Raw genomic sequence first — 27,999 nt, 5'->3', positions numbered from 1 at the left:
CGCACGGAGACCCCGCCCCCCCCCCGCAAGGGGCGCGCAGAGACGCGACAGCAGCAGCCGGCCGCAGCCGCTTCCAGGAGGGGCCCGGGGCCCGGGGTGCTGGTGCACAGCCGGCCAGCCCGCCTGTGGTAAGCGCCTCAGAGGCACAGCCTGCACCTTGCACCCCTCCCGCACCCCAGCCCCCTACCCCAGCTCAAAACCCACTCCTGCACTCAAACTCCCTCCCAGACCCTGCATCTCCTCCTGTGCCCCAATCCCCTGCCTCTGTCCGGAGCCCCCTCCTGCACCAGATTCCCTGCCGGAGCCCACACCCCTCTCCCTCTCCTGCACCCCAACACTCTGCACCAGCCCGGAGCTCCCTCCTGCACCCCAATTCCCTCCCAGGCCCCTGCATCCCCTCCTGCACTCCGATCTCCTGCCCCAGGCCGGAGCTCCCTCCTGCACCCCAATTCCCTCCCAGGCCCCTGCATCCCCTCCTGCACTCCGATCTCCTGCCCCAGGCCGGAGCTCCCTCCTGCACCCCAATTCCCTCCCAGGCCCCTGCATCCCCTCCTGCACTCCGATCTCCTGCCCCAGGCCGGAGCTCCCTCCTGCACCCCAATTCCCTCCCAGGCCCCTGCATCCTCTCCTGCACTCCGATCTCCTGCCCCAGGCCGGAGCTCCCTCCTGCACCCCAATTCCCTCCCAGGCCCCTGCATCCTCTCCTGCACTCCGATCTCCTGCCCCAGGCCGGAGCTCCCTCCTGCACCCCAATTCCCTCCCAGACCCCTGCATCCCCTCCTGCACTCCGATCTCTTGCCCCAGGCTGGAGCCCCCTCCTGCACCAGACTCCCTCCCAAAGTCCACACCCCTCACCCTCTCCTGCACCCCAACACTCTGCACAGGCCCAGAGCTCCCTCCTGCATCCAAATTCCCTCCCAGACCTCACACCCGCTCCATTAATATAGTAGAAATGTGCAGCCCATGACAATTTACCAAAATTCGTAGAGTTGCCCCCCCCCCCGCAAAAGTTATTGCCCACCCCTGGCCTAGCACAACTGGACCCTGATTTTTGACTGAGGTTCCTAGATCCTACAAGAAGACATAAGAAAATAAAAAAAATAATTGGGTTGTGACTAAAAGAAGAAAATTTGTGGAAGACAGAGTGAAAACTGGGATTACATGAAAGTGGAGTTGCAACCTGAACAATCGCTTTCACTACTGCAAAGGCTATCAAAAAATGATTGACCCTCCCCCAGAAAAGAGCTTCAGTTTAAAATTTAGCATTACCACAATGAATTGTAATACTACATTAAACTCTGAAAAAATGCAACCATTTATCAAGCTCATTAATGAACAAATTTTAAAATGTACTGATTTAGGCTCTTAATATGGCTTTTCAAAAATTGTTTAGGACACTCAATACTTAAGTTCTTTCCCTAGCTCCAATATATTCTGAAATACACAGGGAAATGTTTTTTGTCCTTTATGACAATCTTGTCTTAGATGGAAAGCATAACTGTGTCCTGCATTGTCAGCAATGAGTTCAATTTCACAATACGGTGTTAATATAATACAGCTTCCATTAAAATAGAAAAAGACTTTATCGTCATCCTTACCAGAGTCTTTATGGTTTTAGATGAATAAGTTATTTCCTATCATGTCAATTTTTTGTTCTACTGCCAAGATTATTCCCAATATTTCCCCCTCATTATATTTATATACTTCTAGGTGGTTAGAAATCCTAGAATCAACTGTCAGTGGCAATGCTGTTATTAGTTGTGGGGTTTGTTTGTTTTTTGAACTTTTTACTTTCATGTGTCAGCTGTTCATAGGTATGCCTTATGAATGCATGGTCTAGATTACCTATTGCAATCAAATATTCTGTACAATCTAAGAGTGAAAGTCAGTATAAGTTATCAAAAGACTGTAAAGTAAAAAGGAATGCAGAAATGTTCATGTTCATAATTATTAGGAATGAATGAGACGACCTGTTTTAAAATTCCTTTTATTTTGATGAGAGAAATGGAATTAAACCAAAAAGAAATATTAATGAGTTAATGAACCTTACTAGTGTGTAAAGCACTTTGTATGCTGCTCCTACTAGATGAAAGGTGCTATGTAATTTGGAGCATTATTATAGGATATTAATTCATTGTGGGGAAAAATATGTAGGGGATGGGAACCATCAGTGATTTAAGTATAACAAAGAGTTGGAAGAAAATCTCCATCTTGTAACAAGTGCTTTCTCGCTGTCTCTTATTGAGTAAGAACTCTTGAAGCTCTCCATCCTACAGAGAGAGCCTCATTAAAGTCAAAGCAGGAAAAAAATAGAGCAGCAAGAATTAATAAAAATCCTACATCTTGAAAGCAGAGTAGGAGAAGTCAGATTTCTCAATGTTTGGTGGGTTTTTTTTTTTTATTAGAATGACATGATTCTGCAACAGTATGGAATGCCCCATACTTTGAGAACTATAGGTAACTTTTAAGTAGAGGTAGCTTTTGTGCCTTTTTACCATATCATGGAGTAATAGGACATAATACTCACCTTAAAATTCCATAGAAATATGATTCAGTGAGGGAAGGAGAAAATATCATTCATATGCCATCAAATGTACCAAAATATGATAAAAAAAAAATCAATCTGATAAAACCAGTCTGTTAAACAAATATATTATATACCAAATTAACTTCTTCCATGAAAACAGACATGTTCAAATATAATTCCCCATAAAACAACCTGCCTGTTAATTATATTTTGGTGCAGCTTTTTTAAACACTTTTTTTTTAATTAGGTCTACTTTACCATAACACAAAGTACAATAAATTAACAATATGGGTTTCTTTGAACTTACTGTCCCATATTTTGCCCTATAAATAAAATATGCCTGATCACAGTTAAAGTGGATTAGAGTAGAGTATTCCTGGGCCTTCTTTTGGGGTTTCCAAAACCAGATTATTATTCATTCATATAGTTCTAAAAGTGTGCTAGGTATTTTACAAACAAGTAGAAAGCCTATAACCTGAACACAAAAGGCCAAAACTTGTACTTTGAAAACTACCCTGTGTTGTGTGGCAATGCAGAGCCACACCATCCAAGAGAGCGAAACTGTGCCAACTGATGTGCAGGGAGTGTGCATGCTGCACCGTTGCTGCTATGTATTCCCTTCATCGTCGCTGATCAGATCTACTGGCTATTGAGCGGGAGAAGAATAAAGCTCTCTCACACTTCCTCCCTGCCCCATTAGGGGAGATTTTGGCTCCTAGAGGGTACAGCAAGAAGCAACTGGAACACAAGGTCTTGGGTTGTCCCTGACCCTTGTGAAGTGTGTGCAATGGGGCACTCTTTGCAATCTCCCTCTATCATCACTCAGTAAACCTGTGCACTACCGGGGCCAATCTAACCCAAAGCACAGAGACAAAGGGCCTGATTCATCTCCCACTGAAGTCAATGAGTCTACTGACTTCAATGGGACATGGATCAGAGGCAAGCGATGGGAAGCAACAATCAGTAAGTGAATGAGCAGTGATGTTATCAGGCCTCCCACCCACTCATCCCTACAAGTTATTTTTGTTTGTTCTGTGTTTTTATGATTGATAACATTTTCTGAGGAAAGGCCTAGACTTCCTAGTTTTTTTGGAAGAAGTTAGCTTTGGAGAAGGAGAGGGAGGAAGCACAGCAGAATGGGCCAAGAGGTGTCACTGGGAATACAGGCAGTATGAAAAAAAAGGCAGAGAGATGAAAGTGGAATCCACTAAAGGGGTGGAAAGCCAATTGCCAGCATAGGAAGATCTGTTTCCAGTGGTTTTTATTTTACTTTTAAAATTCAAAACTTCACTCTGTGCTTATTTCATTAAGGTCACTTTGAAACTATGTAACACTAATAGTCCCCTGTCCCTTAAGTCTATTAAACCCATGAAAAGCACAGTATCATAATATAATTTGGTATAAACTGTCTTGCTTCATCAGCCCTTTCCAATATGCTATTATAAAAAGAGTGAAATAGGAGCATTGGCTTGACATTCAAGTACCTTAAATCCTCTTATCCTGAGAACACTGGATGAAGTCTTGCAATGCTAGGTCAGCACTTTAAGCTTCAGGCTTCAAAATCTCAGTTGCTATTCCATTTGGTCCTGAAAGACTGAGGAGGAAGAGGTGGGATCCAGTAATTTCTAACTAGCCTAAAAAGCAGAAACAATTGCAGAATTCATGAATGCCACCTGCAGTCAATGTCACCACCAGTGCAAACACTGTCAAAGGAAATGACTTTATAAGCAAAAAAAAATCATTTTATCAGCTTAATTGCAGGATTTAATTCGTGTCAAGAAAAATAATATGATCCCAAAATTAGAGTGAGTTATAGAAAGCATTAAAATTCACGTAATTAACAGAGGTCATAACAAAAGGATATATTGCTACTGTATATGTGTCTCAGCCAGCTTTTCTTGCTTCCACTTGTTTTAATCCATATTCTTCTGTAATGGCCTAGGCTTTCCATAGCCTGTGTGTGGTGCAGTCTGTGGTATCACAGTGAAGTGTCAGTTTCCTATGAGGAATTGGCCTCTTAGCCAACATTCTCAAAGGCAGAGGACATGGGGAACAGGCCAAATCCCCTCTCCTCCCAAAAAGGATATCAGAGGTTGAGGGGAATGGAGGGATTGGCTAGCGTTTTTCCCCCAAACAGAGAACAGCAAAAAGGTAAGGAGAGTGAACCCAAGCTTTTTCAGGGAAGAATGGAAATGTCCCGGGTTTTGAACCTAAATTAACCAGTTTCAGTCCAACTCAAAGCCCAACTACAGAGGTGAGAAACATCACTGAACAAGACTGGAGGGAAAAAGTTGAGGAGCAAGTCTCTCAAACCCCTGAAAAGTGAAACTGCTGTTAGCTCTTTTCAGTGTATCTGCCAATCCTAACATGTCCCCTGTGCCAAAATGGGGACAGTTATAGAGATGTAGAGCTGGTGAAGTCAGAGAAATACCAGGCTGAGGAAGGCTTTAGGAGTTCTGCCTCCATCAGGCAGCAGGTGCATAAGCTCCCATCAAAAGTGTTTATCTCTAACTTGCTGAAGTTAGCTGGCAGATACGAATTGCCACCAGAACAAGGTCAACATAGACTTTGTCTCTAAAGCCTTTTCTTCTTCCATTGGCGGCTGCTCAACTGGGACTTTAGATAGGATGTCTGCGGCTATGAGTGCTTTCCCTGGGATGTGTTCAAAATTGAAAGTAAACTGAATCAGTCACAGCTGAAATCTTTGCATCGTAGGTGGAAAGTCATCCAGTGGTTTTTAACTCAATAATGCCATTAAGGTGGTCTGTCTATGTTAAAATTCAAGCCAAACAGATGGGCCTGTGAATGGCTCATCTGTGCTTAAGTGACTGCTAGAGTTTCCTGTTCCACTTGAGCAGACTGCTGTTTGGATTCTGTGAGGCTTCTTGGTGTGAATTCAATAGGTCGGTGGTTGCCTTCTGTCCAGTCTTGTGTGTGAACTGCTCTTAACTCACAGGAAGATGCGTCTGTTGTTACTGTGGTTGAATGGTTTACCAAATATTGTGCCAAATATTTGTGTCAAAACAGGTGGAGGTCAGTAGAGATGTCAGTAGTTCTTTTATTTTATTAAAAGTGTTCTGTTGCAGGCTACCCCAGATGCACATATTTTGACCATTAAAGGAGATATCTTAAGCGTTTTGTTACATGAGCTAAATTTGGTAAGAATTTCCCAAAATGAGTTGAGGCTGGTTGTTGAAAACATCTTAAAACTGCATGTAGTCTCTCATCATGTTCATTTTTCTCTCTGCCATATACCAAATCTGCTAGCCAAATCTGACACAATCTGAGAGATTCTCTTTTGGAAATGTTCTGATGCCTCAATGTCAATTTAAAATTTACAATTTCAATTGTTGAGATTCATGCTTGTGTACCAAGGTGTTATCTGTTCTATTGAGGACATAGTCCCTAGGGACTCACTGTCATAGGATAACACTCCCTCTTGGATTGTTTCAACTTCTCTTGCTGACCTGCATGCTGCTGCAAAATATCCCATTTTGTGGCATCTTCTACATCTGGTCTCTTTTTGCATTGTTGCCAGTGGTGGTGGTGTCTTGCCATATTTTCCAGAGCTTTTCTCTCCTATTAAGGTTCTTTGCTCTCCCATTCTCTAGTTGTGCACTGTTCTTATGTTGTAAATTTGGCCTCACTGGTCTTTTCACATTTGTGTCTTTTCTCTTTACTGTATCAATATTGTCTGATGCAGTCTTCCCTATGCTGCTAGCATGCGAGTCAGATTGGTTTCAGAGTAGCAGCTGTGTTAGTCTGTATTCGCAAAAAGAAAAGGAGTACTTGTGGCACCTTAGAGACTAACAAATTTATTAGAGCATAAGCTTTCGTGAGCTACAGCTCACTTCATCGGATGCATTTGGTGGAAAATACAGAGGGGAGATTGATATATACACACAGAGAACATGAAACAATGGGTTTTATCATACACACTGTAAGGAGAGTGATCACTTAAGATAAGCCATCACCAGCAGCAGGGGGGGGAAAGGAGGAAAACCTTTCATGGTGACAAGCAAGGTAGGCTATTTCCAGCAGTTAACAAGCATATCTGAGGAACAGTGGGGGGTGGGGTGGGGGAGAGAAATAACATGGGGAAATAGTTTTACTTTGTGTAATGACTCATCCATTCCCAGTCTCTATTCAAGCCTAAGTTAATTGTATCCAGTTTGCAAATTAATTCCAATTCAGCAGTCTCTCGTTCTGTTTTTGAAGCTTTTTTGTTGAAGGATAGCCACCCTCAGGTCTGTAATCGAGTGACAGGAGAGATTGAAGTGTTCTCCGACTGGTTTTTGAATGTTATAATTCTTGACGTCTGATTTGTGTCCATTTATTCTTTTACGTAGAGACTGTCCAGTTTGACCAATGTACATGGCAGAGGGGCATTGCTGGCACATGATGGCATATATCACATTGGTAGATGCGCAGGTGAACAAGCCTCTGATAGTGTGGCTGATGTGATTAGGCCCTATGATGGTGTCCCCTGAATAGATATGTGGACAGAGTTGGCAACGGGCTTTGTTGCAAGGATAGGTTCCTGGGTTAGTGGTTCTGTTGTGTGGGGTGTGGTTGCTGGTGAGTATTTGCTTCAGACTGGGGGGCTGTCTGTAAGCAAGGACTGGCCTGTCTCCCAAGATCTGTGAGAGTGATGGGTCATCCTTCAGGATAGGTTGTAGATCCTTGATGATGCGTTGGAGAGGTTTTAGTTGGGGGCTGAAGGTGATGGCTAGTGGCGTTCTGTTGTTTTCTTTGTTGGGCCTGTCCTGTAGTAGGTGACTTCTGGGTACTCTTCTGGCTCTGTCAATCTGTTTCTTCACTTCAGCAGGTGGGTATTGTAGTTGTAGGAATGCATGATAGAGATCTTGTAGGTGTTTGTCTCTGTCTGAGGGGTTGGAGCAAATGCAGTTATATCGCAGAGCTTGGCTGTAGACAATGGATCGTGTGGTATGATCTGGATGAAAGCTAGAGGCATGTAGGTAGGAATAGCGGTCAGTAGGTTTCCGATATAGGGTGGTGTTTATGTGACCATCGCTTATTAGCACCATAGTGTCCAGGAAGTGGATCTCTTGTGTGGACTGGTCCAGGCTGAGGTTGATGGTGGCATGGAAATTGTTGAAATCATGGTGGAATTCCTCAAGGGCTTCTTTTCCATGGGTCCAGATGATGAAGATGTCATCAATGTAGCGCAAGTAGAGTAAGGGCATTAGGAGACGAGAGCTGAGGAAGCGTTGTTCTAAGTCAGGCATAAAAATGTTGGCATACCGTGGGGCCATGCGGGTACCCATCGCAGTGGCACTGATTTGAAGGTATACATTGTCCCAAATGTGAAATAGTCAGATTGCTGTTCCTTTATGGTTTCTTGCATTCTCACTTCAGCTATAGCTTTTGCTAGTGTGAGATCTGGGTCTAACCGAAACTGTGCTGATAAACTTGTGTCTCAGATAGGAGAGGTGCTGGTATCTTTATTTCTTCTTTTAACATTCTTATTTGCAATGTTTATTAAGACTATGAAGTGCAGTAATGAAAGTCTCAGATATTTTCCCCTTGTTCCTGGCACTGCCTATTAAATTTGGCCCTTTCGTATATAATATTGTCTGCTTTTGAAATGGGGGCATTAAAAGCCTCTTTCACTTTGGAGTATTTTTTCTTTTCCTCATCAGTGACAGGTAGGGTACAGGATATCAGCATCAGCCATGGCAAATATGAGGACATTTCCCTGCTATTTTTCTGCTTTCTCTGTTTAAGAGGAAGCAATCCAGAATTGCTTGAATTTATGGATCCACTAAGGCCAGCTCCTAAGTGCCAAAATTAAACTTCTGTAACATAGCCATTTGTGCTATGGGGTCCATTACTGCACTGAGACAGGGCTCTGGCACGTTTCTGTTGCAGCTTTCACAGCTCTCCTCTCAGTGTGGAGGACCAGGAACTCTATAACCACTCCACACATGTAGGCACCTTTTCGCCACACTTTCTTCTGAAGCAGTCACCACCTGAGCAAATGGTCTGGAAAATTCAAGGGATAAACAATTCAAACTAGGCCCGAGGAAAAGATTCCTGGCCTTTTTGTTCAGGGCACATGCCTCATTTGATACAGCAACATCATTCCTATGAATTCAGTCTCTCACTCTGAGAATTTGGAAAGCTGGTAGTTATCTCTATCTCTAAAGTTGCAAAATGGGTGATGGGGGTACAAACCTTGTTGAGCCTTTGGACAAAGTTTGTCCTTTCATTAGATTAAGTAACAAGTCCTTGCCACCTCAGAAAGGACAGGAAAAAAAAAATGTACAAGCCAAGACTTTCCTTTCAAGCCTATAGCCAAAGACAGGGAAAGAGATTCATCCTCTACCATGGGTAGGGGCTCTGGCCGAGACAGAGAGGGAAAAAAAGGCTGACAACAGGACATTCAGATACCACAGTGACTGGCCTGGCATAAGAACTTAAATAGAATTAGAAAATCCAACCAATCCTTCTCCTCCATAACATCCAACACATAGCTACAAAATCCCATGCCTGCATTCATGTTAACAAGACTGAGGGCAGGCTTTATTTTTTCCTGGAAGAAAGATCGCTGGATACTGAGCTCTTCAAGAAGGGATACACTTGGGAGAGGATTTGGCCTCCTGTTCTCTCCTCTTGTACAACCCCTCATCCCCAAGTTTATCACCTCTGCCCAGGAACTTAAAACATGATGGCATAGTAAACAGTCCTGTGCCCCTCCTTTAGACTGGGGGGGGGGAGTTTGAAGGTGCACAATTCTTTTAAACGTGTATTTTCACTTATCCCATTTTCTTGTCCCAAAAGAATAGGCCTGGACCTGAACTACAAAAAGAATTCAGGACACGATCAAGCTTTGACATGGAATCCCTGGCATCAATTCTTACAAGGGCTATTTCATATCTGTGCATCTGACAGATGGATACAGCTATCCCACTGGTGCTCCCTAAGGTTTCATTATCAGAGCTCTCATTTCCAGTTCAGGATGCCACCATTCCATTTAATGACAGAGGTGGAGGAGAGGATATTGCGTGTGTTTGTGTGTTTTTTATTAGATACCACACAAGATTCCAGTTACCAGTGCAGCCCTTAGACTAGAGGGAAACATACTCATCAATGCACATTCATTCATTCAAGTGCTCAGAGTCACCACAAGTGAAATAGTCATTTGAGTCAAACAGATTCATTCACTTATCTCTACACCATCCTCCTGGTGGCAAGTGCAAGAAGAGAGACAGGACATGTCCATAGCATACTGCACTCTGGATATCCTCAGCTATAAACAGCTCCTAGGGCCTTTAGCAATCAGCATAAAGAACAGCCTTGAAGATTATTTGTTTTGTTGAGCTCTTTGTTGCAGCAAAGAACTTGCCTTACAGATACAGCTAAATAGCTTTACCGAATGGGAATACCAGTACTGAGGGCACTGGCTATTTTTGAACATTTAGGCAATGCCAAGAACGTCAAACATAGATCTACTAGATATGTTTGAAATGTATTTTGAGGCAGACATTGGGAATCCCAGATTTCTCACAAGTATACCACCAAGACGTTTTAATGGTACAAAACTTTGGTAGCAACAAGAGATGCAGTTTAACCACATTACCTTTCAAGTAAATAATAACGGAAGAAGTCAGGATACACCCAAGTAAAACATTGGGACATTTGAGAAGAGACTAAAAAAAGCAAAAGGACAAAAAGATTCACAAGTTGGAGTTCTCATTTAATTGGAGGATACCAACTTTGTTGTACAAAATAGAATTTTTGGAAAACACCACATTAGCATGAAACATTAGACACTTGAGTCTTTCAGCCTCAGAACTTAATCATTTGATTGGAGTGTCAATCTCCAGTGTCTTGGAGCCACATTTTAGAAGTATTTAGGCACCTAAAAATTCAAATTGACACCAAATGAGATTTTCAAAAGTGCCAAAGTACCTAACTCCCAAGGACCTTGGCACTTTTGAAAATTCTACTAGGTGCCTATTGGGATATTTAGATGCCTAAATACTTTTTAAAAATCTAGCCCTTAGTATTTATTGTGGATGATGGTCGAGGAGAATGTACCTTCAGAATCTAAAGAAAAAAAGTGATCAAAATAACTATGGACTTATGTTCAACTTTAAAGTGTCAGATTTATGTGACAAAGAACAGACACTGACAAGAGCAAGACAAAGACATAAATTGCAAGGGACACGAGCCATAGGGCTTCTGTACAGATAGTTGTCATGCCAGAAATTCACCAAGCAGCGGGGCAGCTTTCTGGGGGCTATTCCTGCCCTTCCCATGTGGGCACAGGATGATGAGAGAAGCCATCATCATGGAGATTTCCTCGCAAAATATTCCCCCATATTTTTAACGTGAGAAGACAATTTTGCCAATGTATTTTGTAATCTACATGCAAAGGCTGGCCAAACATGTTTTAGCAATTTGGTGAAATTAGGTAAATAGGAATCACGGTCCGAGAAAAAGTTTCTTTCTTCTATGAGCTAGCTGATATTAAATTTCCATATTTCCTTCTAGCATTTTGCTGTTTACCAGGAAGAACATTTTGAGCTTACTACCTTAAAGCTGTAGACCCATATTTAATTCCCAAATCACTGACACACATAAGCAGTGGGTTGAACACATCTCTGCTGTTAACTCTAATTAAGTCAATGAGTTTAGTGGGACTGATGATGCGTTTAAAAGATCAGTAAAAATGGCATTTTGATGTATGTGTTTTTTAGCACATAAACAAGTGCTTTCCTGTAAAATCTCTAGGACAGATATACGTGACACCCAGCAGGAGAATCAGGTCCATCTCTTCTCCCCAGCACCAACAATTTCATCCCACGTTGTCTACAGAATCTCTCCAGGGAGGGTAGATTCCAGCAGGAGTGGAGAAGTGTACATTTTATCAACCCCCAGAGGAATTACACCAGGGTAAGCATTCATGGAACTTTTCTTTCTTTAACAGCAGACATGGATACAGGTTTATGGTGGACCAAAAGAACAGAGATAAACCTTCACTTGGAGCTGAATTAATGGGTAAATTATCACAGAATGACAATGGGTAATGTGAAAGGAAAAGGGACATCTTTATTAGGGAGGGGAAATAAAGGGAGTGAGGGACAATTACATAAGAGTTAAGAGGTAAACATAAGCTACGTAAGACATGGTTAAATAGGAAATGGTTACAACAAACAAAAATCAGAAACAGAACATTAAAAATATAAAAACGGAAAGTTAAACATAAAACTAGTAAATACAGCAGGAAGAGATGTTAAAAATGAGCAAGGATTCAAAATGAGCAGGGGCTACAAGAAACTAACAATCAGACAATAAGTGGGCATGAGTTAAAAAAATAAGCAAAGGAAAAGGTTACATAGATAGAATAAACCAGCCTGACAAAGAGATTGACCAAAGTCCAACAAATCTCAAGGTTGTCCTCAAATTCCTGTGAGCAACAAGTTTTGTCTGACAGAAGAAACTTGTGTTGTCCACAGAACACATGACAGATCATAAATCAAAATGCAATCAGACAAGTACAAAGCAAACTACATTTTAACAGCACAAGACTGAACATATATAGTCTGATTCCAAATTGGCCCTAGTGTTAAAGATATTTCACCAAGACTATTATGAAATATAATTAGAAAAAAAATCAATAAGGCATTTTCCATTTCTTAATACAATGAATCTTTCAGGATTTACAAGATATATTTTATTAAAAGGCACAACTGATTAAATATTTACAGTAGTAAGAAAAATTTGAGCGGGGTGTGGACTTGAAATTTAATTTTTTAGTTGTAATTGCTGCTTTCTTAGAAAGGTTAAAAAAAGAAAAACCTATCAGTTTGAATTAAGGAGTTTACCATTAAGGTTCCACCAAAAATAACTATCATAGCAGCAGACTGTATGCAAGTCACAATCTAGAAAGAGTAAATCTATTATTTGTTTGAAAAAACAATTCAGCAAAACGTTGTAAGGCCTGAAGTACATGACAGGCCCTGGAACACATTTCTCCAACCTATATGCACAATATATCCAAACTCTAGTCAAAAGCATCTCTTTAACATCTTTGGAGAACCTGTGGTTCAATCTACTATGTCTGATGAAGATCAGTAAATATATTCAGAACAAGCTCTATTTTGCTCTGAAAATTAGAACATTAAAAGAAGGTATGCACTGTTCTTAATTTTCTATGCATTTTTAGTATTGTGCATCTCTCCCCAACTTGGAGGGAGGGATGACTTGCATCCTTCTCATCAACGTAAGAGCCAAGCAGAATCTGGCCCTACGCATTTCATAAAACAAATGTCCTCTTTTATGAGCAACACATTTTAGAGAAAAAAAACCCACAGTGTTCATATATAACATAGATAGTCAAATCTAAAGCTTCTCAACAATACATCATACAACAGGTACTTATGATGCATAGTAAGTTTTCTCTTGCATGTATCCTTTCACCTATGTTTATATTCTAGATTACTGTTTTTAAAATAAACTACAGTAAATTTAATGAGACAAGTGATCTTGCTGCCAGATGGAAGTGCACAAAGCCATTATAAATTTTACAGTTTAATAAAACACAAAATGTACATAAAAATATTCAAAGGGAGATTTATGTACAACTTGTATATCATTCTGAAAATTTACTCAAATATTTTCAGATTATTAAAACAAATTTGAAACATTCATTCAAAAAGTAACTCATATCAAAAATAAATCCTCACTTAATTTACTCCTCTTTTGGAGTGGGGGTTTTATGACATTCTATATATTCTTCAGTTCTAAATTCCCCAAGCATTCTTTAAAATATTAACAAAATCTTCATCATTCATGATTCCAATACTTAATCCTTCATAGTAATCTTCAAACTCATAATATGACACTTCACCGGAATTGCTGCAGGCATCCTCTAGTGTTTCTAGAAATGAAGATTTAATTTCTTCCTCTGTGGCATCACCTGTTAAAATATTACTTGCCATTAAACACATTCTCAGGAACACTCAATATGAAGCATATGATATAGTTACAGAAAAAAACTTTTTAAATTGTGTAGATTTTTTCCTTTAGCAAACTACAAAATTTTGATTTTAAAATGTATTTGTCAAAAGAAATGACTGCTGTCTTTACTTTTAACCAGAATTTAGTTTACTATACATGGGTAATGCAATCTGAATAGTGGAGATTTGTTTTCACTTGATTTAGGCTACTAGAACTGTCTCATCTTCATAACATAGGACATCTCATCACATTTATCATCACCACCACCACCACCACCTCCTCAGTACATCAGTCCAAAATAGATTTAAATGGAGAGAGATCAGAGGCTTCTTCAAAGGACTGCAGTATGTAGCACACTTTTAAATTACTGAAAGGTTAATCTTTGTGATTAAGTGAATGTGTTTTAGTGCAATACAAATTCAGAGCTCTAGAAACATCTTAGGAAATAAAGTTTGCATTCTAAATGAGTTTTTGGATTATAACACACAAAGTGATTTCTTCTTGATCAAGATTACATCCCAAATTACTTTTAGCATAGAAAAGAAGTAACATATTTGTAATTCTGAAGATACAGTCTGAATGGATTACCACCTCCGAAGTGAAGTTTCAATGGAGCCAGAATTTCACCCTGAGAGTCCCTGGTCTAAGCATGAGGCCAGTCAGTAATTCCCCTAACTACAGAGTTCTTAGCAGTTAGAGAATCTTATAAGACATCTACCATGATACCTGTTCAATGCCAATACTGTCCCATAGCTTTCCTTGGTTAGTTCCTTTTAGGAGCAGGAAGGAAAAATACTCCAACAATAAATCATGTTAAATGGAAAAATACTCCAGTATGCAAGCTGAATAGTAGAAAATACTCTGTAGGAGAGCAAATGGGTGGCAGCCCACTGAAGTGTATCTCAAAAACTAAGAATTATACTTAAGTAATAGTCCTCTCTCCAAAGATGTCACCTCCTTCCTTGGACAGTTATTCCTTTAGCCTTCACGCGGGGCTCACCTTCTCTTCCAGCAGGTGTTTCAGAGTGGTTCTTTTCCTCTTAGTTTTAGGTGTATCAACCTGCCACACCAGGTGGCGAACTGAATGTATATGAGAGGCTCAGGCCCTCCTTCTACTTCAGGCTCCTGGACCCCTAACTTGTGCAGAATCTGTCCCCATTACTGTAAACTCTGGCATGCTTCACTTTCCCCAAGGACACTTTCTAACTTAGGAGAGCCCCTTGCAGGATCTGTTCCTAACAACCTCCCCATAGGGAGCCACCGACAGGCTTCTGCAGAAAAAAATTTATTTCCATCCCCAAATCTGCAGCCACCCAAGGTTTCTGCAATGGAAAGGAACTGCTTAGGTGAGATAGGCCTAGATGACCCTATTAGGCAATTCACATCCCTTGCTGTAGAGGTTCTCAAAGCCGGTCCACCGCTTTTTCAGGGAAAGCCCCTGGCGGGCCGGACCAGTTTGTTTACCTGCCGCGTCTGCAGGTTCGGCCGATCGCGGCTCCCACTGGCCGTGGGTCGCTGCTCCAGGCCAATGGGGGCTGCGGGAAGGGCAGCCAGCATGTCCCTTGGCCCGCGACACTTCCCGCAGCCTCCATTGGCCTGGAGCAGCGACCCACGGCCAGTGGGAGCCACGATCGGCCGAACCTGCAGACACGGCAAGTAAACAAACTGGTCCGGCCTGCCAGGGGCTTTCCCTGAACAAGCGGTGGACCGGCTTTGAAAACCACTGATGTAGAGGAAGACAAAAAATAAACCCAAGGTCACTGCCAATCTGACTTGGAGGAAAATTACTTCCAAATCTGGTTAGGAGTTTCATCCTGAGCATGCGAGCAAGACACACCAGCCAGGCATTTAAGAAAGAGGATTCTTTCTGCCACCTCAGAGCACTGTTCCACCACATCTGCTGTCCCATCTCCAGCTGCGGCCAATCTCTACTGCTTCAGAGGAAGGTGAAAGAAAAACCCAGAATACATCTGGCCAATTGTGCTTCAGAAAAAAGCATTGCTTCCGAACCCCTGCCGGCCACCAGCTGAAGCCCTGAAGCATAAGATTTGATTAGTCATTATCTTAGTGCAGAGCTGCCACTGTTATGAGCATGATGAGGGCAATGCAGGCAATCTTGTTCTCCCCACAGCCCATAAAGGAAGTGGATAAAGAGGAAAATTCACAGATTTCAGAGGCAGAAGGGACCACCACATGATCATCCAAACTGTGCATACACAGGCCACAGAATTTGTCCCAAAAGATGGATTAAGGCATAAGTTTTAGAAAGATCTCTAAACTTGTTTTAAACAATTCCACCAACAAGTGAATTCCATCACTCACCCTTCCACCCAAGTAAGCTCTTCCAATGTATAAATACCCTCACTGCTAGTAAACTGCCTCATATGTCAAGGTTTTTAACTTCAGCTTCCAAAACACTGGATCTTGCTATGCCTTTGTCAGCAAGGTTGAAAAGCCCCCACTATCATATAGTCTCTCTTATACACAGTGATTAAGTCACTTCTCAGTCTTCTCAATAAGATAAATATGTTGAGCTCCTTAAGCCTTTCATTGTAAAGCTTGTTTTCCAGTCCATTTTTGTGGCCCTCTTTTGAACTCTTTCCAGAATCTTTACATCTTTCTTGAAGTGTGGACATCTGAACTGGACAGTTTCCCAGCAGCAATCTTACCAATGCTGTGTACTTCCTGACTGCTATTAGATAGTCCCCTTTTTAATACATCCAGTTTTTTAGAACTATGAAGTAATTTGAACAAACTTGTTTGAACACTTTGTTTGGAAATAACAGGCTTGAAGTTTCTCAAATGCTGAAATATTTTTTTCATGCAGCTTGAATGTATTCTATTCTATGAAGTCCTAAAGCAATCCCTTGGAAAATTTCCTGTCTCTTCCATGAAGGGGACAGAGTGATTCTACTCAACAGTGCTATGATAGGGCAACAGAATAACTTTAATATATGGGAATGCTTCAGGCTTTATGCATTTTGGAAACAACTCAGGTATTTAAAAAAACAAATAGAAAACCCACTGATTTTTGCAAGAGCTGGAGTTTATTCTGAGTTTTTAGATACAATCTAGAGATAGATGGACTATGCTAGTCTTATAAACTACACAAAATATTTCAAGGAATTAGGAAATATTACTGATAAAAATAATCCAATATTAATTTGTTCTATGGAAGTGTGTTCTTGCAATTGGATTTTTTCTATGATTTAAAGTCCTTTTTCTTCAACACGAGATTTAAACCTTGTAAATTCTGTTTTATAGCCCTGAAAAGAAAATCGGCTACACACTGTAAAAATACTTCAAATTATAAAGGGATTAGTGAACTCCATATCCCAGAAAATTATTAATTGTTTATTCAGAAGGTAGCTTCAATCCTGAATACGTTTAGAGCTGGTCTCTGCGGCAATTCAGTGCACAGCAATCCAGGGTATAAATCTACTGCCCACAAGCCTGCCATGCACTAAGTGCCCGTGTAGACCCTGCTGCTTTGCACTATCCATAGTGCATTTTGATCTATCGTGGCTTCAAACTCTCTCCAATGTGTCCACATCTTTCTTAAATTGCAACACCCAGAACTGGACACAGTACTCCCGTTGAGGTCTCATTAGTACCAAGCAGAGTAGGACAATTACCTCCCATAACTCAATAGGACACTCCTGTTAATACACCACAGAATGTAAAAGCCTTTTGCACAACTGCATCACATTGATGAACACTTAATTTATGATCCACTATAACCATTAGATCATTTTCAGCAGTATTAGCACCTACCAGTTATTCCCCATTTTGTAGTTGTGCATTTGATTTTTCCCTTCTTGAATGTACTGAATTTCACCTTACTGATTTCAGACTAATTCTTCAATTTGTCAAGGTCATTTTGAATTCTAATTCTGTTCTCCAAAGTGCTTGCAACACCTCCCAGCTTAGTGTCACCCACAAACTTTATAAGCATACTCTCCACTCCATTATCCAAGTCATTAATGGAAATATCAAATAGTATCGGAACCAAGACTGACCCTTGCAGGATCCCACTAGATACACCTTTCCCCTTTCGACAGTAAACCATTGATAACTATTCTTTGAGTACGGTCTTTCAACTAGTTGTGCACCTACTTTTAGTAATTTCATATAGACCACATTTCCCTAGTTTGCTTATGAGAATTCATGTGGGACTGTATCAAAACTTTACTAAAATCAAGATACACTTCGCCTACTACTTCCTCCTTATCTCCTGTGCCAATAATCCTGTCAAAGAAGGAAATTAGGTTGGTTTGGCATGATATTTTTTACAAATCCATGCTATTTCTTATAACCTGGTGGGTGCTTATACTCTGATTGTTTAACAATTTGGTCCAGTATCTATCCAGGTATTGAAGTTAGGCTATAACTCCCTGGTCAGATCTAATAAGACAGACAAATTACAGGTGACCACAGGATCATAGAAGCATAGGACTGATAGGGACCTCAATAGATTATCTAATCCCCTCCCCTGCATTCAAGGCAGGACTAAGTAGTAACTAGAGCTTTCCTAACTGGTGTTTGTCTAGGTGTTTTGACCAGATGACAAAATAATTCTAATTAACAACCTCAAGTCCAAGCCACTAGTTTATAATAACAGCAACAATTCACAGGTACTGTATTTCTGCTAACAAGTAAAATCAGTTTACTAATTAAAATATTTCTTTTTTACATGAATTACCTGACAACACTCGAGAGTGTTTCTTGGCACAATAACACTTTCTGATATCTACCATAGGTACACTGCCAGTTTTGTTGAAATCAAGTTTCATATAAGCCTAAGCAAAGATAAAAAGGAAATACGGTACAGAAGTTAGCAGAAATTATTACATGAATGTATTTAATTACATCAGATATTTTTAGGTCCAATATAATAGATTTGCACTTTTACTGAAATACTTACATATTTTACATGAGCAATCTCAGCCTGCAATTTAGTCAGAAAACTGACTCAAAACATTGTGGGATTCCATAGTTATTTTTTCTCAGGTGACTTCTATATAAAAATTTAAACACCTTTTTTTCCCCACTAATACTACAGATTCAACCTAGGATCTGAAATCAAGCTGTATTGTCTCTGCCTTTTGCAACAACAAGAACAGATTACAGAATCTTTTACTAATTGACAACTAGTTATATGGGGCAGAAAAAGAACTCAGTTAAATTTCCAGTAACCGTATTGCATTGACACTACTAGCATCTGAAGAAGTGGTGTTTTATCCACGAAAGCTTAAGCCCAACTAAATCTGTTAGTCTTTAAGGTACCACCAGACTCCTTGTTGTTTTTGTGGATACAGACTAACATGGCTACCCCTTGATACTTGACTACTAGCACTAGTAATATAATCTTTATTTCAGTGGTATTACTCACAGAGTGTGGGACTCAAGACTGGGAAAACCAGGTCCTCTAGGAATAAAGATACCAAAAAGCAGGGCACTGTTCTCAGTATTTAACAACTTCCAGTCACTACAATATGGGGTGGATTCTAACAATGGTCCTAGAAAATGAAAGGCTCCACAAATTACATTACCAATCCCTTCATCTATCCAGTTTTCATACATGCACCATCTCACAAAATGGTACTTTAAATAAATAAAAGTGATATCTTGCGCTCACACTGTGCTTTTCAATTGTAGATCTCAAATGGTTTATAGAAGAGGTCAGTGTCATTATCCCCTTCTTAAAATGTAGACGGAAGGGGAAATTGAGGCACACAGCTGACGTGACTTGCCCAAAATCAACCAACAGGATTATGGCAGAACCGGGAATGGAAGGTAGCTCTTCTGCGTCCCAGTCTAGTGACCTATCCACTAGACCACACTGTAAGAATGGGTAAGTATAGACAGCACACTAAACTCATGAAATAATGGAAATTTTTTGATGCCAGTTGCAGAAATCAAAACTGAGTAGTTCCACACAAGCAAAGCAGACGCAGCCCTTTAAATCTAAATTTAGATTAGTTTAACAAACCAGCACGACATTCTTAGATGCCTAAATTTCAGATACACAACTTAACCAAAAAAAAAAAAATATCAAAAACTAATATATTATTGATCAAAAACAGGCATTCAACAATTTCAGATTTTTCTAATTTATATTGTTATATCCATATTTAGAATAATTAAAATGAACTTACTTTTCTAACAAATGCTTTTCGATACTCATTCATTTCCCCAATAATGGCGCGAGTGAACTCCCCATAATCGACTTTATCATTACAGTTGTCATCAAGAATAAGCCACAAAGACTCAAAATCCTGCAATTTAAAGAAAAGAGTGACTTTCCAGAGTTACATCTTACAAGAGCTGTCTGAACATAAGCTAGTCAGCTCCATATACAATAGACTATATTACAAATTAGTAAGAGAATCACATTATTAAGGAAAGACTGCAATTGCATTCACCAAAATACAAACAATTATGTAAGACAGACTGACCACCGGTAGTTAAAGCAAGAACTAAGGGCTTGATCCCACCCTCTAGGACAGGGAGGGCAAACTATCCCACCCTGTGGGATTGCCAGTCCCATGGCGCAGCGAGGCCAACGCAGGCTCCCTGCCTGCCCTGGCCCCACGTCCCTGCAGCTCCTGAGGGAGGGAGAAGCAGAGGGCTTTGTGTGCTGCCCTCACCTGCAGGCACTGCTCCCCGCAGCTCCCATTGGCCGGGAATGGGTAACCGCGGCCAATGGGAGCTTCGGGGGTGGTACCCGCAGGCGAGGGCCGTGCGCAGCAGAGCCACCTGCCCCACCCCAGGAGCCACTGCCAGACGTGCTGGCCACTTCTGGGAGCGGCACGGGGACAGGGCAGTCAGGGAGCCTGCCTTAGCCCCACTGTGTACTGCTACCACCCCAAAGCCACTCAAAGTAAGCAGCGCCGGGCTGGAGCCTGCCCCCTGAATCCCTCCTGCACCCTGGACCCCAACCCCCGCCCCGAACCCCCTCCCGCTCCGCACCCCTTGCCCTGAGCCCCTTCCTGCACACCGCACCACCTCCCATACCCCAACCCCCTGCCCCAGCCCTACATTCAGGGCTGGTGCAACCACTAGGCGAACTAGGCAGTTGCCTAGGGCGCCAAGTGGCTGGGGGCTCCAAAAAGCGGTGCCCTGGCTCAGCAAGGAGAAGCCGCCTTCCAGAGGCACCGGAGAGCTAGAGCTTTGGCTTGCAGGTGTGGCAAGCCCCAGCCATGGAGGAGCCAGTGCGGCGCAGGAGGGCAGCAGCCCTGCAAAGGCAGCCGCGCCACTACCGGGGTGCAGCCGTGCCACTAGCGGGGTGCAGCCGCGCCCCCCGGCCCGTCCTGCCCAGGCTACAGCCTGGCATCCCCCCACCCCCAGGAGCTCCTGCAGCGGATGCATGCGGGCACTGGCCCCATGCGCCCCCTGCCTCCCCCCTTCTCCGCACTTGGGTTCTGCGGCTCCCAGGCGTGTGAGCCTCAGCACTCTGCGGGGGACGGGCTGTGCGTGTGGCAGCCCAGCAGCGTGTTTTGCCTCCATGTGGAGCCAGCGTCTGACCGGCATGGGCATGGTAAGGGGAGTCCCATGGCCGGGGGGCAGTCAGGGAGCAGGGGGAGGATTGGATGGGTCAGGAGTTCTGGGGATCCTGTCAGGGGACGGGGAGTGGTTGGAAGGGGCGTGGGAGTCCCAGGGGTCTGTCTGGGGGTGGGGATGGGGTTGGGACAGTCGGGGACAGGTAGGGGTTAGGGACCTAGGGGGCAGGGTTAGGGTTAGGGTTGGGGGTCCCAGGAGGGGGCAGTCAGGGGACAAGGAGCGGGGATGGGGGGGGGGAGTGGATGAGGGCAGGGCTCTCCCCCGTCCTCTTTTTTGGATTGTTGAAATATGGTAATCCTAGATGAGGGGGGCGCATGCATCCGCTAGGCCGCAGCCTGGGCAGGAGAGGTGGGGGGGCGCGGCTGCTCCCCACTAGTGGTGCTGCCACCTTTCCAGAGCTGCTGCCCCCCTGCGACGCACCAGCTCCTCCATGGCTGGGGCTCGCCACCACCGCAAGCGGGACGCTCTGGCTCTCTGGTGCCTCTGGAAGGCTGCTCCTCCCTGCCGAGCTGCTGCAGTGGCCCAAGCCTGGCAAAGCCAATGAGTGGACTCGGGGAGGGGGCCACCGGGGTGGGGTGGGCTCGTGGGGGAGCTGTGCACCCTCCAGGGGAGTTGAGGAGGTGTGGTGGGGGAACCTGGTTTGGGGAGCTGCTGCTGGGCACAGCTGGCCCCTGGGGTCTATAAAGGCTCCTTTGGTTCATTGAGAAGCAAATCCCATGTGCGGGGTGGGGGAAGGTGCACAGTGTAAGTTTCACCTAGGGAGCAAAGTATCCTTGCACTGGCCCTGCCTACATTCATGGCCCCATGTACAATTTCCCCACCCAGATGTGGCCCTTGGGCCAAAAAGTTTGCCCACTCCTGCTCTAGGAGGATACCCTCTGAAACCCTCTGAAATTCCCAAAGTTTACTGAGAACCAATAAAAGCTTTAAAACCTATGCTACTGCTATTTAGGAGGCAAATAAATCCCACTTCTCCTGTAGCAGAGATGCAGCAAAATCATACCCCACAGAATTTTTCAGGACTAAATAACCACTTGATAAACTCAGCCTGTCTTTACTCAATCTCAGAACCCAGGACCTCCTGCTGCAAGAAATTATCTTATTTGACAGAGAAGATCATTTAAATCCATCTCCCCTCAACATCAACAAAACCAGCCAAGAGCAGCAATTGAAGCAAACCTCTTTCCAAGAACTCAGGACAGTAACACAAGCAACAGTCATGGGAGCACTAATGGCAATCGGAGACACCACATATGACTGACCCCTGCCCTTCCTGGATGGTAAGAGAGTAGAGAATTCCTGAGATCCTTAACTAACAGCTTGTCAACATCTATTACTCCCAGGGGAATTCTGTGCTCCCCCCCAAAAAAATTATGCAACAAAAATTAAAAATTCTCTGCACAATATTTTAAAATTCTGTAAAAATTTGCATATTTTGTCAAAACAACACAATATAATCGCACCAGTTTCAATTATTTTTGGTCATTTATTTCAAAATACCTGTCAGCAAGTACATCTGTAACAATGCAGACAACAAAAAAGATTCACAAAATGTTTTTTTTGACAAATAGACTCCTTACTGGGCATATTAATACAGAACTCTGAATAATAATTCATTTAAACTATAATACAAAACTGTATTTCCCGCACCCCTCAGAAGCAGTGCAAAGCTTGGGGGAGTCCGGGGTAATGGAGGAGCTGAGGGAGAGGGAAGTAAATTGCTGGGAAGGAGCCTTGGTGTGAACTTGAAGGGTTGTTGGGTGTGGGTAGGAAAAAGTATGGAACAAGTTGGAGGGGCATGGGAGGGATTCTTAGGGAGTTTCCCCCATGAAGACCCTGGCTGACACCAGCCTCTCCCATTCAGTCAGGTACATCTGCCTTTGTCCCCATGTGTCCATGCACCCCCTGTCCATGTGTCCCTCATCCCCCTCAGACACCAACTCCGCCCATCCCCATGTGGCCCTGCACACCCTCCCCAACCCCATGTAGCTCTGTGCCCCCACCCAGCCACCCTGTCCCTATGTGTCCCTGTCTGCCTTCCCCGTCCCCATGTGTCTCTGTCCCCCACCCAGTCACCCCTTGTCCCTATAAAAAGAAAAGGAGTACTTGTGGCACCTTAGAGACTAAAATTTATTTGAGCATAAGCTTTCGTGAGCTATAGCTCATTCATCAGATGCATTCCGATGAAGTGAGCTGTAGCTCACGAAAGCTTATGCTCAAATAAATTTGTTAGTCTCTAAGGTGTCACAAGTACTTTTTTTTTTTTTTTTTGCAAATACAGTCTAACAAGGCTGCTATTCTGAAACCTTGTCCCTATGTAGCTCTGCACCCCTCCCCTATCACCATGTGGCCCCTGCACCTCTCTCCCTACTGTGCCTCCACTTCCATTCAGCCCCTGCCTCAGTCTGTCCTCCCTCACTATCCCTTATAAGCATCTGTCTGACCCCCGCAGTACCCCACAGTCTGTCTCCCCATAGCCGGTCTCCTGACCTGGCCCGCTGCAACGAAGGTGGGACTCTCATCTCTCACTGGTGAGGAGCTGCTGCTTTGTTCTGTCACCACAGGGCCCTCTTGTGGACAAAAGGCGGAACTGCAGAAGTTATTTCTGCTGGGAGCTGCTGCTATTCTTACACCACATCTCCCTTTGGTGGGCAAAAGGCAGAACTGCAACAACATTTTCACAGACCTTTTTCTGCACAATTAAAAATATGTGGGACTCATTAATTATGCACAGGCACAGTAGCTCAGAATTCCCTCAGGAGTAATCTATTTTGGCAATGGGACTCTACCACCCAATCTAATACATGGAATAGTTTCTTTATTGCAGTCTAGACTATCAATTAAGGATACAGAAATCGTAAGCTACCAATCAGTCACTAACCTTTTTTTAAGCAAGTTTCTCCCACCCTACCTATCAACTGGACGTATATTAGCTCTCTCTCAATTAGGCCCCAGGAATTTTTTTTATTGTTAGTATTTTAAAGGAGACCCGCAAAAGAAAAAAAATTGGGTTGTGCACTTTCTGCTTCTTTAAGATATTTAAAGAAGGCCTGACTGTTCCTTTTAAAAAAAGGGTTTCATATGGGACTGGAAATAGAAGTCCTGAAAACCACAAAAAAGCAGCAAATATAGTTATCAAACTGCACATTTAAATGAAGGCAAGTAGCAACTCCATAAACTTTTAGAAGACAATCGCTTTGGGATCACACTCTTGATTACAGTTGCATCAAGACTTACCTTTTCAGGCACTTCTAAATGAAATACTGTTAGAGCTTGTTTAAAGACTGCCTTAGAGAAAGCGCCATCTCTCTTCCGATCCAGTTCTCGGAAGTATTTTCCTAATCCTGTTACAACACGAACTCCCCTTTTACTTAGCTTGTCTTTAAGTATACCTAAGCATCAGGAGAAATAAAGGAAACAATGTTTACATGAAGATGTTTTGAAGGTCTTTTTCCAAAAAACTCCCGCTTACCACACTGCTTGTTAAACAGCACATCCATGCATCCAAGTTCTCTTGTTTTTGAAGTATAAGGGCTCTCAACACTGCCCTGCAGTTTGGAATGCGAGATGTGAATAGCAGTATACACCAAAATGCTGCACTGTGAATCCCCCATGTGGACCCTATCAGCGTGAACTTAAAGGTTCCTACTTTGCATTAATGTAGTCCTGCTTGAAGAGAATTATGTTAATTTGAAACAGCAAAGTCTTCTCTCCAAAAATCTATCAATTGCAGTGTACAGATGAATTAAATCTTCCAGTGAACACAAATAAATGTGCACTGACATCTTTATTTGTAAGCAAAATATTTATCATGTATGGAAATCTAGAACACATTCAGTGTATTAAGAATTACCAAAAGAGCTATCCAACATAAAGCTATTTTCTCAATACTGTATCAGTGACAAATGGGCAAAATATATTAAAATTCAGTGTCACATGAATGGGGTTCTTAACTTTTATTTCGTACGCAATGTCATGACTGAAAGCAACATTTTACACATTACATTTGTAACTAATCTACACATAGCTTGTGCTGGGCTTTTCTTTTGTCAAAAAAATGAAAATTCTCAAAGAACATATACATTAGAGCAGAAAGTGAAAGACATATATTCCTTTTCTATGTTGTCTAATGCCAGTAGTAATAATTATTGTACTAACAAATATCTTGCATGTGTTTATTTCCTTTAAAAAAGAAATTATTTAAAACTTTGTTAGTGCTCATTTAGATTTTAGTTATAAGTTGGAGACGCATCAATTAGAAGTAACAGAAGAGGAGAAGGACCTTGGAGTATTGGTTGATCATAGGATGACTATGAACTGCCAATGTGATATGGCTGTGAAAAAAACTAATGCAGTTTTGGGATGCATCAGGAGAGGCATTTCCAGTAGGGATAAGGAGGTTTTAGTACTGTTATACAAGGCACTGGTGAGACCTCACCTAGAATACTGTGTGCAGTTCTGGTCTCCCATGTTTAAAAAGGATGAATTCAAACTGGAGCAGGTACAGAGAAGGGCTACTAGGATGATCCGAGGAATGGAAAACTTGTCTTATGAAAGGAGACTTAAGGAGCTTGGCTTGTTTAGCCTAACTAAAAGAAGGTTGAGGGGAGATATGATTGCTCTCTATAAATATATCAGAGGGATAAATACAGGAGAGGGAGAGGAATTATTTCAGCTCAGCACCAATGTGGATACAAGAACAAATGGGTATAAACTGGCCACCAGGAAGTTTAGACTTGAAATCAGACGAAGGTTTTTAACCATCAGAGGAGTGAAGTTTTGGAATAGCCTTCCAAGGGAAGCAGTGGAGGCAAAAGATCTATCTGGTTTTAAGATTCTACTTGATAAGTTTATGGAGGAGATGGTATGATGGGATAATGGGATTTTGGTAAGTAATTGATCTTTAAATATTCAGGGTAAATAGGCCAAATCCCCTGAGATGGGATATTAGATGGATGGGATCTGAGTTACCCAGGAAAGAATTTTCTGTAGTATGTGGCTGGTGAATCTTGCCCATATGCTCAGGGTTTAGCCGATTGCCATATTTGGGGTCGGGAAGGAATTTTCCTCCAGGGCAGATTGGAGAGGTCCTGGAGGTTTTTCGCCTTCCTCTGTAGCATGGGGCATGGTTGACTTGAGGGAGGCTTCTCTGCTCCTTGAAGTCTTTGAACCATGATTTAAGGACTTCAATAGCTCAGACATGGGTGAGGTTTTTCATAGGAGTGGGTGGGTGAGATTCTGTGGCCTGCGCTGTGCAGGAGGTCGGACTAGATGATCAGAATGGTCCCTTCTGACCTTACTATCTATGAATCTATGACACTAACAAAAAATTAAACATAATTGTGTTAAGTATACAAACCTTGAACAACCTTGAAAACTCTGCTCTCATCAATCTCTTGCTGGGTAATGTCTTGCTTGATTCCCACAGAAGTAGTTCTAAAATTAATCAGTTCATAATAATAAAGTTAACAAAAAGATTGTGACCAAAAATATTCTGAACAGAAAAAAATACCATTATTCTTATATCACTCATCAGCACACTGAGTACCTTAACTTTAATATATACTGGCATACAAAATGTTCTTGTGTGATAGCAGTAGGAATGAGAAATTTCTTACCTGATAATCTTCTGTTAGCAGTTTCTCTCATTCATCACTAATAAGAAACACTTCTAACCTGTGGAATTCAGCAACCATGGTGTTGCTGGAGGCTCCAGTACTAAGCCCCTCTCTTTAGTTTAGGCCACCAGATGAGTTTTTCCAAAGCTGCAGAAATACTCCAGCAACCAATTATTAGCATTAAGATGACAAACTGATAGAATATATAAATAACCTTAAGGTAATTATACATCTAGGTCTCCATTTAGAGAAAATTTTCTATTTGTTACAACAAATTGTGTTACAGTCATTTGCCAGACTGGTAGGGCGGATTGAATAAGAAGAGAAGCTGCTAACAGAAAGAAAATTATCAGGCAAGAAATTTCTCACTCTGCCGAACAGCTTCTCTCCTCATTCACCACTAATGGGAAGCAGTGAGCAATGAATCACAGAAATAGGGAGCCACAGGATAAGCAGAATTTTAATTATCAGAGTCAAATAATTAGCAGAAATAGAAGACCCTCCAAACAGAGCAAGAGTTTTGTCATTTAAGGAATTATTTGGGAATAAACCCAGCAACATTTTCCTACCATTCTGCAGCGGAATGGAATCCTACTTTGCAATTTTTCCTCTGACAACTCTCATACACTTTTCTCCATAATGCCACAATAGACCTTGTTGAGGGAGTCCTGACTCCCCTTCATAGTTTCCCAGGTGCAGGATTTTAACATCTTGCCTGCAACAACTTTGAGGACCTAGGCCTCTATCTTAGATAGAATGAAATGAACAAGGAATAACTGGGATCTGTAATCTGACTGATTTGGAAGTGCCCTGTAATAACTTATTGATACTATATGTTGGCCTGGTTACTGAAATATGTTTTCTGTATGACTACATGGGTTTAATGCATTTGGGGGTCAGTCTAGAACGAGGAGATGGCTCCTGACAGCAATTGACCCATCAACTGATAGGTTAGAGTCATTAAGGGCCAATGCCAGAACTGTTCGTTTTGATTATATTAGAATTGATTCTCTCTGTCTCCAGATAACCTACAAAACTGGTTCTGACTAGGAACAACCAAAGGACTCATCTAACACAGAAGAATAAAAAACTCCGACAGGATTTAAAGGAGCAGCCTCTCAAGAAAAAGCTGGCAGCTGTTCAGGGGAATCTAGCAGACACAGGAACCTGCCAGGGGTGTCTGAAAGTTGTGTCTCCCTTGGTTACCATCAGCAAATGGCAAGATTGATGTGTGTACGCTGCTTTAAAACCTTTTTTTCCTTCAGTGCTTTGTTTCTACTGCTAAATAAACAATACATTTAT

At 42.2% G+C, this 27,999-nt stretch overlaps 1 protein-coding gene and 1 long non-coding RNA gene across 12 annotated transcripts in view; one reads left to right on the top strand and one right to left on the bottom strand.

Moving 5' to 3' along the window:
- The first annotated feature begins 1 nt into the window (after position 1).
- LOC119854632 lies at positions 2 to 27,999 on the top strand. Of its 2 annotated transcripts, XR_005292553.2 has the most exons (5): positions 2 to 128; positions 11,288 to 11,449; positions 19,175 to 19,370; positions 22,148 to 22,359; positions 27,721 to 27,999. It is a non-coding gene; the product is annotated as an uncharacterized LOC119854632 (long non-coding RNA). The 2 variants fall into 2 exon arrangements; XR_006274519.1 differs by lacking the exon at positions 2 to 128 and having other exon boundaries at positions 10,507 to 11,449.
- The window catches only part of CAPS2 (calcyphosine 2), a 54,173-nt gene continuing 38,526 nt past the window's right edge, over positions 12,353 to 27,999 (bottom strand). For 8 of the 10 annotated variants that reach the window (XM_043493171.1, XM_043493175.1, XM_043493186.1 and 5 more), the window contains 5 exons: positions 26,439 to 26,515; positions 24,317 to 24,471; positions 19,675 to 19,794; positions 18,219 to 18,315; positions 12,353 to 13,475 (listed from right to left, as the gene is read on the bottom strand). In XM_043493171.1, coding sequence (XP_043349106.1) covers positions 13,300 to 13,475; positions 18,219 to 18,315; positions 19,675 to 19,794; positions 24,317 to 24,471; positions 26,439 to 26,515 — 625 coding nt within the window. In that variant the 3' untranslated portion in view covers positions 12,353 to 13,299. Of the gene's footprint in view, positions 13,476 to 18,218; positions 18,316 to 19,674; positions 19,795 to 23,439; positions 23,772 to 24,316; positions 24,472 to 24,694; positions 25,308 to 26,386; positions 26,516 to 27,999 lie in introns of those variants that run through there. The other 2 variants (XM_043493196.1, XM_043493203.1) reach the window with 2 other exon arrangements.

The sequence above is a fragment of the Dermochelys coriacea genome, chromosome 1 (genome assembly GCF_009764565.3).
Source record: "Dermochelys coriacea isolate rDerCor1 chromosome 1, rDerCor1.pri.v4, whole genome shotgun sequence".
In the NCBI taxonomy this organism is placed as follows: Eukaryota; Metazoa; Chordata; order Testudines; family Dermochelyidae; genus Dermochelys; species Dermochelys coriacea.
This window is presented reverse-complemented; position numbering and strand designations above follow the sequence as displayed.